Raw genomic sequence first — 9,849 nt, 5'->3', positions numbered from 1 at the left:
TGCAGGGCTGTGCTGGGATGCAGGGAGCTCAGGGGAGGCTGTGTCTAGACTAGAGGAACTCTCCAGGAGGCTTGCTGGGCTTTTGTTTTGTAGTAACTCATATCTCTAATCTGGCTTGGAACAAAGCATCTCAGTCCTTTCAGGCCTTGCCACGACACTTGCAGGAGAAAAGGAGGCTCTGTTTAGTGGTCAGCAAGCCAAGATGAACAACAGGGACTGGCTGCAGCTAATGCAGAGAGCACATTCCTGTGACAGAAAAGGGCTTCACCCCCATGGCAGAGCTGCTCTGCTGTGTTTCATCTGGTTTGATGCTTTTCACCCAAAGTTCACAAATGATGTGCAGGCCTTTGTTTGAGCCCCCCTCCAAGGCCAGCAAGCAGAGAAAAAGCTGTGCACACAGAGGGAATCTGTACTGGGAAGTGAGAGACTGGTCCTGGCACTGAGAGTTTCTGAGTTCTGGTATTTGGCATTCAGGAAGCTTTTGAAGTATCTCCCCAGTCCTGCTGAAAATGTCTTATTAAAGAGACAAAGCATATTAATTTGGGCCCCATGCTGGGCTAATGAATTAAACAGTTCTAAACTGAAGCTGTGGCTTAGGGTCTTGGCAGAGTCAGCATCCATGCCTGTGTGGGCACGTGCCCTTGGCCATGGGCAGCGAGACCCCCAGGAACAAGAGCATGAAGTGTTCTGTGTCTGCTCTTACCTGTCTCTCCCCCAGACAGGTTTTGCTGTGCTGCACTGGGCATAGCTGGGAAACCTGTTCCTCACCAGGTTCATCAGTGACAGGGGAAGCACCGAGCTCCTTCTGCTCAGCACCAGCCTCTGTCCCTGCACACAGCAGTGTCCTGGGCACAACGAGCCCAGAGCTTTTCAGGACAAGGCAGGATCAGGCTGAGCTGGAGAGGAGCACCCCACATCCAGGAAGAATAGCTGCCTGCTTGGGCTGAAAATAGACCATGAAACATTTGAAGAAGACAGAGCTGGAGTGGATGATTGCCTGAGGCAAGGCGCAGCTCCAGCTGAGTTCACTGCTGAGCTCTGAGAGCATAAGCACATGAGGAGCATGGGGGACGGATGCCAGGCTTTCTGGAAAGGCCTTCAAGTGTCGCAATGGAGCACAAAGCCCAGAGAAAAACTTCCTTTGAATGGATCCCCAGCGAGGGAGTTACTGTTACACTGCTGTGCCCAGACATGGATACACAGAGCACTGGGCTGATGTTACAGCATCCAGTGGAGGTCAGGGAAGGCGTGGAATTGTGCTTCTCCCAGCAAGGCACTTGGCAGCACCACAGCTTTTTCTCTGCTTATTTCAGGGCTGGATTTTTGTTGCTGGCAGCTGTTTCTGAGCTGACACTTCTACCTCCTGTGCCCGAAGTGGAACACATCAGGGGCAAGCAGAGGCAGCTCACCAGCCCTCTGCTTCCCATGAGCCGGTGCTTGAGTTCAGTTCTCCCAGCTCCACAGATCGTGTTCCTGCTCCAGCTCTGTCAGGGATGCTGGAAGTGTCCAAGGCCAGGTCGCACAGGGACTGGAGCAACCTGGGACAGTGGAAGGTGTACCTGCCCATGGCAGGGAGTGGGACGAGACGATCTCAAAGTCCCTCCCGGTGCCTGATTACCGAGGGTTTTTCCCCGCCCCAGGGGGAGCGGCCGAAGCGAGCGGGGTGGTGTCTGTGGAATCACCTGGGCAACGTGGCCAAGCCCGCCTCTTTTCTGCCCCCGCCGCCGTGTGGAGATGAAGCAGTTCTGGGGGACTGGGCTTCTTCAGCTCGCCGCCATGAGGGCCAGGAGCGGCTCTGGCGGGCCGAGCTCCCTCGCCATGAGGGCCGGGAGTGGCTCTGGCGGGCCGAGCTCCCTCGCCATGAGGGCCAGGAGCGGCTCTGGCGGGCCGAGCTCCCTCGCCATGAGGGGCCACCGCCGCCATGAGGTGAGGGGGGGGGAGGGTACAGGGCACGGGTGGCGGCGGCAGCGGGGCTGGAGACCGGGGCTCCAGGGCAGGAAGGCGCCACCTGAAATACTCACTGTCTCCTGTTTAGCTGTTCGGCCGGGGGACTGGGGATGTTGCTCGGCTGTGCGGTTCAGCATTAATTCCTCAACCTTTCACTCGGTGTGCTGGCTTTTGTCCTCTGCCACAAGCCAGGCCGTTGCTGTTGAGCTTTGTGAATACAGATGGAACTAATGGCTTATTTGTGATGTTTCTGCTGTCCTCTCTTTAGGCCTTCAGCCGATGACCAATGGCGGTGACCCGCCCGCAGGAGCAGCTCTGAGGTGCCCCAGCCCCGTCGCGTGTGGAACCCTGAGCTGAGCTGTGCTGAGCTGTGCTGGGACAGCCGGGGAGGCGCTCCGGGAGGGCACTGGAACCTGCGAGAGCAGATGTGAAGGGATAACCTGCCCGTGGGACACAGCAAGAGCTTTGGAGCCACATGGGTGAGGTGTGACCGTGAGCCAGCCTGGGAAAATGGGCAAAAATGTTTTGCTGTCTAAAAGGCCTCTGCTGGCTCCTGTGCCAGCCTCAGGTCCTCAGGGTGGAAATAACGTGGTTTATCCAGAAATAAGTTTAGCTTATCTATTCCTCTTGCTGGATGAAGCCTTGATGAGAGTAGGCATTATCAGAAAAGTGCCTCCACGTTTTTTCTGCCCTGTAAACCCCCCAGTTTTGGGGTTTTTGTCTCCCAGCAGTAGTCAGCTGCCCGTGGCTGCTCAGTGCCTGTGCCAGTGTTATGCTGCTGGGAGAGAAAGGTGCTGCTGAGCTTTCCTGGCACCAGCGAGGCCGTCCTGGTGCTCAGTGGTGCCAGGTTTTGGCAGCACTCTGCATGCCTGAGAGTGGAGTAATTCCTGCCCGTGGAGACAGATGACTAGACTGTACGTGTTCATGCATCAACAGGCAGCTTTATTGAGATCTAACTTCCTTATATAGATAAGAAGGCCCATGAAGGTAATCCTCATTGGCTGAGCCAGTTACTACTCAGCTAACCAGCCAATAGCAGCCTGAGTCTCCAATGGTCTGGGCCTGCTCTTACTGGTCGAATTACATAAGCAAGGTAATTATATAATAAATCACTTATGCAGTTGGAATTATTTATACTGTGTGGCCTACAGGCCAGATGTAGAGCATCACAGAGGAATAGCTCATAAATATGGAACTTGTGTGTGTCATAAAACCTCTGTTCGCATGATGTTTGGGGCACTCGAATGGAGGAAGGATCCTCCAAGTGATCAGTGCTGCAATAAAAATGAATGCTTTTTGATACTCAAACTGTGTTAGAAAGTTTCTTTTTGGGTGATTTCAGTGTCAGTTCCACAAGGCCCTGTAGTTTCACAGTGGCCCCTTGGTTCTAAAGTGTCACAATGGCCTCAGTCCCACAAGGCCCCACAATGTCCAAAGAGTCCCCTTAATTCCATGGGGCCCTGAAGAGCTGCAATGGCCCCTTGGCTCCATGAGGCCCTGCAGTGCCACCCTGGGGCAGGAGGCCAGGAGGAACTTACTCCCCACATGCTGCAGCTCCCTGGGCCAGCTGGCACCGACACCTTCTCCCAGGCCAGCACTGCCTGGCACAGCCAGGGCCGAGCCACACTGCAGCTCCCTACAAACCACGGCAGGGGCTGCGAGGCCAAAACCCAAGTCACAGACAGTTTGTCACTCTTCCTGTCTGTATCTTCTGACCAAGAAATGTCCCATTGTGGGGTCCCCTTTCCTGCAGTCACTGCAGCACTGGGACCATCCCTGGAGCTCTGAGCAAGAGAAATGGCCAGCATTGCATCTCTACACTGACTTGGGGATGGTGGGAAATGCTCTCTGGGGTGGCTGGAACCATGGAAAAAGGACAGTTGGGAGCACAGAGGGAAACCCAGCTGGGCTGCTGGACTGGGGCAAGACATCTCTGTCTGGGGGAGAAGTTGGCTGTGAAACTCCCTCCTGTGGATGCTCACGTGCCCAAGAGTTGGGCACTGAAGAGCATCACAACAACAGACAGCAGGATGGGGCGGCCAGGATTAAAGTGCCTCAGGGGGGTCTGGACTGGCCACACAAGGGTGAACCCTGGACACCATCTCCAGGTTATCCCTGACTGTGAAACATGGGCTGAGATCAATCAGGGCCAGGCCAGGCAAAGCCCCTGTGGTGTGGGGGGGCAATGGTGGGAATATAAATCTGGGGTGACACGTGGTCTTGGTAGTAGGTGTAGTAAATTGGGAGCACCATTCCTAAACCACAACAGCCCTGTCAGAACCAGGCCTGTCCCTGCACTGCTGCACTGCCCCCGCTCTGCTGCCCCACAGCTGCTGGATCAGGAAGGGCAGAGCCATGGGGGAGGAAAATGCACAGGGACTCCTCCTGGGAGCGACATTCCATCCTGATACTCAGACCCCAAGGCAGAAACCCCCATCCTCAGCTGAGAGGTCACCATCAGAGTCTCTGCCAATATCCCACTTGGTGAATCTTTCACACTGAGATTTTGGTCCTTCCTTTCAGTTTCTTTACTTTTGGGGCTTTTAATGATTCCTCCATAAAGATGGCAATTCATGTCCCTAATATGGCAATTCTTTCCTTTTTATGAAAGTGTTGGGAATTAGGCCACATTAAAATGCTGGCAGGGTGTGCATAGGTATTTGCAGCCCTGTGGAGAAGCAGTTGGGATATAAGAACCAAAGAAATGTAAAATGGTTTGAGTTAGAAGAGACTGAAAAGAGTCTCTGGTAAAACTCCCATTACCCAGGAACACCTTCACTCGTTCAGGTTGTACAAAGCCCCTGACCTTAAACACATCCAGGGATGGGGTTTCAATTCTGAGGGCAGCCTATGCCAGTGTCCTGCCACCATCATCCAAAAATATTTCATCCTTACAGAAAATCTAAATCTGCTCTCAGTCACTTAAAAGATACAGTGTATTATTCTGCATTATATTCCCCAATACAATCTTGGGCAAAAATGTACTCAGCCATTCCTGGATTTAAATCACATCTCCAGGGCTGAGCACCTTTGAGAAGGCCCAGAGATCTCCCAGGATGGGATTTGGAGGCCCCAAGAACATGATCACTGTATGGGAACTGGAAGTCCTGGGTTCAGTGGAGACTGAGGGCAGAACAAGAACAGCCTGTGAGGATGACAAAGGTGGATTCAAATATATTGGACCTCTTCTTCATAGTGGAAATGAACCTGAGATAGAAATAATGTCACCAAGTGCAGCTGTGAAGACCCAGAATGGAAACAAGGAGAGATTAATTTCCCTCCCAGGGCAGGACTGTGGCACAACACATCTCCCAGAAGGAGTCTGGGTCAGGCTGGGGTCTGCCCCAGGCTCTGTGTGGGCAGGCAGAGGCAGGCAGGAGGCAGAGCTGTCAGCAAAGGAAGGGCCCAGCCAGGTGGGGCAGCCGGGGGATGCCGACAGCCTGCAGGGACAGAGGCGCAGGGCAGGGACACCGTAGCACAGCCTGGGCTGCACAGGGCACAGGGATGTGCAGCAGCTGCAAGGCAGCCCTGACAGAGCCAACTTGGGCAGCACTTTGGCCATGGCTTCTGGGCTGTGCCTGAGGCCACGAGGGGACAAGTGACCCTTGCAGGCCTGAGGCCTCATTGCCTCCTTGTCCCTGCTCAGCAGCCTGGCAGGGGCCGTCCCGTGCTCCTGCCCTTGGCATTGCACATCCCCACATGCCAGTGCCCATCCCGGGAAGAGCCCTGAGCAATGAGGGAGGGACAGGATCTGCCTGGCCAGGGGCTTGGGCTCAGGCCTTGGCCCTTGGCATTCCTCAAACACATCCAGCTTTGCTGAGCACCAGACACACCTTGGCCTTATTTGTCCCCAGCTGTCATCACTGCCTCCAGTGTTCTGCTCTAACTGGAACCAGGGGAAAATTTCTCATTTGTGTCTCTCAGTGGTACCCATTAAAACTTGGAAAACTTTGGAGTTTCAATTTAATTTTGAGTTCTTGAGAAGTTTTTTGAACACTCTCTCAGGGACTCTGATGTAAATAACATCAAATCCCCAAGAGTCTCATTTAAGTCCTTGTGCTGTGTCTGTGCTGCTGAGCTTTAAAGGAACAGCTCTTCCCAGGGCCATCTCCTCTCCCAGCCCAGCAGGGCTGAGGGCTCTGCCTGCAGGCACTGAGGGGACAGGAGCCAGGCAGAGACAGGCTGAAGGCAATCAGGATTGGGAAGACATTGAGCTGAGACTTCACTTGGGGAAACATCTTCCCAGCCCTGTGCATGGTGAGTGTGTGGGTGCAGGGCAATGTCCCTTGTGCTCCTGGAGGGATCTCCTGAAGCCAGTGCACCCTATAGCCTGGGGGGTGTGTCAGGAGGACTCTCCGAGTTTCTCTGTGGCACAGGAGGAGAAGGAGGATGTGCTGCAGAGCGAGGCTGCCCTGGGCACCATCACAGGGACAAGGCAGGACGACTCCTGCTGCCAGGGACAGCTGCAGGGGGTGAAGCTGCGGCTGCAGCCAGGGCTGCCCAGGGCTGTCCTGCAGAGCAGCTCCTGCAGCCCTCAGGGCTCTTGGCCAGCCCAGGGCATGTGCCACCTGCCAGGGACAGCTCTCAGCCTGCCTGGCAGCTCCCCATGGACGCTGCAGGGGAGAAATTGGAGGTGGAAGGAGCCACCCCCATCAGGGCAGATTCCTCCTGCTGTGGAGATGGTGCTGCATGGCCAGGGCTGCTCTCAGCTTTCTCCTCAAGGGAAAGGAAAGGGGCTGTCAGCTTTGGCTGTGTCACTGAGACTCCTGCACTGTTAGCCTGGGCATCAGCAGATGTGTCTCAGATCTCCCTCAGAAAGTGCCTCCTCAGCCTCCTCTCCCTACAGACAGCAGAAGCAGCACCTTGGCTTGCAGCATCTCTGTTTGTCTGGCCTGCCCTTAAGGCCCTGCTGCCAGGGAGATGCCCCTGGGCAGTGCCCTGTGCTGAGAGGTGTCTGCAGGACAGAGCTGGGACCCCAGGGCTGGGCTGGGCCCTGGCAGCACAGGCAGGGACAAGGCTTGGATAGAGAGAAACAGCTCCCAGTAGGCACAACTCCAGGCAGCAGAGAGCCAGACCAGCCCTTGGTATCCTTTCCTGTTCATGTGCATAGGGAAAGAGAGAAGGGTTTGGGAAGAAAAAAATTCAAATGGAGAATTCAAAAAGTCTACTTCACTTTTCAAAAAATATTAAAGTGTGATCACGGTGAAATAGAGAGAGGTTAAATGAACAAAGGGCACCTGTGTGGTTCCAGCAGGTCTGACTGCCCTGTGGCACAGGGAGACCTGTTTTCCCTCAGGCCTCCCCAGTATTCAGGCTGAGTGCAATGCTGAAAGTAAAGCAGTAACTCAGAAGGAGCACAAGCCTGAAATAAAAAAGGAAATCTGTCCAAGCTTGTCAATGTCTTTTTCAACAGTGCACCATGCCCAGAGTGAAGGAATGTCCAACAGCAGCTCCATCAGGCACTTCCTCCTGCTGGCATTGGCAGACACGCGGCAGCTGCAGCTCCTGCACTTCTGCCTCTTGCTGGGCATCTCCCTGGCTGCCCTCCTGGGCAATGGCCTCATCATCAGCGCCGTAGCCTGCAGCCACCACCTGCACACGCCCATGTTCTTCTTCCTGCTCAACCTGGCCCTCATTGACCTGGGCTCCATCTGCACCACTGTCCCCAAAGCCATGCACAATTCCCTCTGGGACACCAGGGACATCTCCTATGCAGGATGTGCTGCACAGGTGTTTTTCTTTTTGTTTTTCCTCTCAGCAGAGTATTTCCTCCTGACTGTCATGTGCTACGACCGCTACGTGTCCATCTGCAAACCCCTGCACTACGGGACCCTCCTGGGCAGCAGAGCTTGTGCCCACATGGCAGCAGCTGCCTGGGCCAGTGCCTTTCTCTACTCACTGCTGCACACAGCCAATACATTTTCCCTGCCCCTGTGCCATCGCAATGTCCGGGGCCAGTTCTTCTGTGAAATTCCCCAGATCCTCAAGCTCTCCTGCTACAAATCCTATCTCAGGGAATTTGGGCTCATTGCAGTTAGTGGCTGTTTTGGTTTTGGCTGTTTTGTGTTCATTGTTTTCTCCTATGTGCAGATCTTCAGGGCCGTGCTGAGGATTCCCTCTGAGCAGGGACGGCACAAAGCCTTTTCCACCTGCCTCCCTCACCTGGTTGTGGTCTCCCTGTTTCTCAGCACTGCAGCATTTGCCCACCTGAAGCCCCCCTCCATCTCTTCCCCATCCCTGGATCTGTCAGTGTCAGTTCTGTACTCGGTGGTGTCTCCAGCCCTTAATCCCATCATCTACAGCCTGAGGAACCAGGAGCTCAGGGCTGCAGTGTGGAGACTGATGACTGGATGCTTTTCAGAAACATTAAACTGCTGGCCAATTTCCAATTTCTTAAATAAAAATACTTATAATAAAAATCATCTTTGATACTTGTTGTTGGTTTGGTTGTGGGTGTTTTTTCCTTTGTTTTTTTTTTTTTTTTTCCTATTGTCCACAAAGGACTGTCATTCCTTGTGCCATTTCTCCTTTTGTTTCCCTCCACTTTAACCGTGGCCCCAGACTGCGTCAATCAGGAGCTGGTTTCTTGATGGCTTTGAAGGAACTAAACGATCTCCCAGCATTGTTTTCACCAGAGATGCCCCTTCTGTTCTCTTCTCTGGAGCTGCAGCAGCAATGTCTGTGTGCAGAGCTGGGGGCAGATCAGGGCTGGCGCAGCAGCTGTGCCCAGCAGCAGCAGCACTTGGTGTTGTCAGTGCTGCTGCCATGGCCCTGCCCCGCTGCCCTGGTGGCCCTGGTGTTGCTGCAGGGCCTGAGTGCTCTCAGGGCCGGGCACAGCCCTGGGGGTGGCAGTGCCGGGGCTGCAGCAGGGACAGGCCATGGGCACTGCTGGGGCAGCGCTGACGCCTCAGCCCAGGGCCTGGGGGCTCCAGGCTCCTTGCCCGGGCTCTCTCAAGAACACACCCAGGCCAATGCTCAGCACAGAAAAGCCCCGTGAGCAGCCCCAGGCTGGCCGTGGGCAGGCTGGGGGCAAACAGCATGGCTGGGGCTCTGCAAGGGCCCTGGGGGAGATGGGAAGGAGCAGCAAAGCAGGGGCTGATCCATTCCCAGTGCACTGGACAGCCCAGGGCAGCGTCCCACAGCGTCCTCATGGAGCTGCCAACAACATCCCCCCTCTGCAGCCCTGGCCTCTCCCCCAGCTCACACAGGTGCCCCATCCTTGCAGGCACAGACACGGCAGCACTGGCTCAGCAGCCCCTGTTTGCATTGCACACAGCAGGCGGGAGCACCCCCATGCTGTTGCTGTGGGGACATGAACCTGAGGGAGCACAAATGCCATCAGCCCCTGGGGCCAGCAAGGGCTGGGGGACACCAGGGAAACCACTCAGGTTTCTCGTGGCCTCTGCAGTCAGCCAGATTGTTTGCTCCCATCAGCTGGGAGTTCCCTGTCCCACTGCAGACGCTGTTGGTCAGAGCCAGGGCTGCCTGGCAGCCACCCCCAAACTGCCCTGAGCATTTCCTTGGCTTCACCTTTGCTTTCTTTACTCTTCCTGATACAAATTTTTTCCCATTGCCCCCCCCTGTTCCCTCCCCTGCAAACAGCCCATCCCTTTTTGCCCTTTCCTCTCTGGCTCCACTCCCCATTGCAGTTCCTGACTTGGCACCATGGGAACGTCCCTTGGGGAGCAGGATCATCCTACAAGTGCTGCAGGAATTGTCTGCAGGCTCCTGCAGTGCCTGGTGCTGCTCCCTTGCCAGAGTCACCCCAGGCCAGGGGGGCACATCTGGGCTGCTGTGTCTGGCTCTGGGGCTCCCTGTTCTGGGCAGTGAGGAGGAGCTGCAGAGGCTCTGCAGGACTGACAGGATGGGCTTTGGGGCTGGCAGGAGAAGCTGAGGGACCTG

General features: G+C 55.2%; 1 protein-coding gene and 1 non-coding gene across 2 annotated transcripts; both read left to right on the top strand.

The window, feature by feature from the left end:
- Positions 1 to 2,670: 2,670 nt before the first annotated feature.
- LOC128943556 (small nucleolar RNA SNORA74) lies at positions 2,671 to 2,874 on the top strand. The gene has a single exon (XR_008483732.1). It is a non-coding gene; the product is annotated as a small nucleolar RNA SNORA74 (small nucleolar RNA).
- Positions 2,875 to 7,383: 4,509 nt separating this feature from the next.
- On the top strand, positions 7,384 to 8,298 carry LOC128943529 (olfactory receptor 14J1-like; the record flags this gene model as incomplete). The annotated part of the gene is made up of 1 exon (XM_054286446.1): positions 7,384 to 8,298. A coding segment is annotated over exon 1 (915 nt), but the record flags the coding sequence as incomplete, so codon positions are not given.
- Between the last annotated feature and the right edge of the window lie 1,551 nt (positions 8,299 to 9,849).

This window comes from Melozone crissalis, unplaced genomic scaffold (assembly GCF_028551555.1).
Source record: "Melozone crissalis strain CALT ecotype California unplaced genomic scaffold, PUWL_Pcris_2 ptg000046l_1, whole genome shotgun sequence".
NCBI classification, from domain to species: Eukaryota; Metazoa; Chordata; class Aves; order Passeriformes; family Passerellidae; genus Melozone; species Melozone crissalis.
This window is presented reverse-complemented; position numbering and strand designations above follow the sequence as displayed.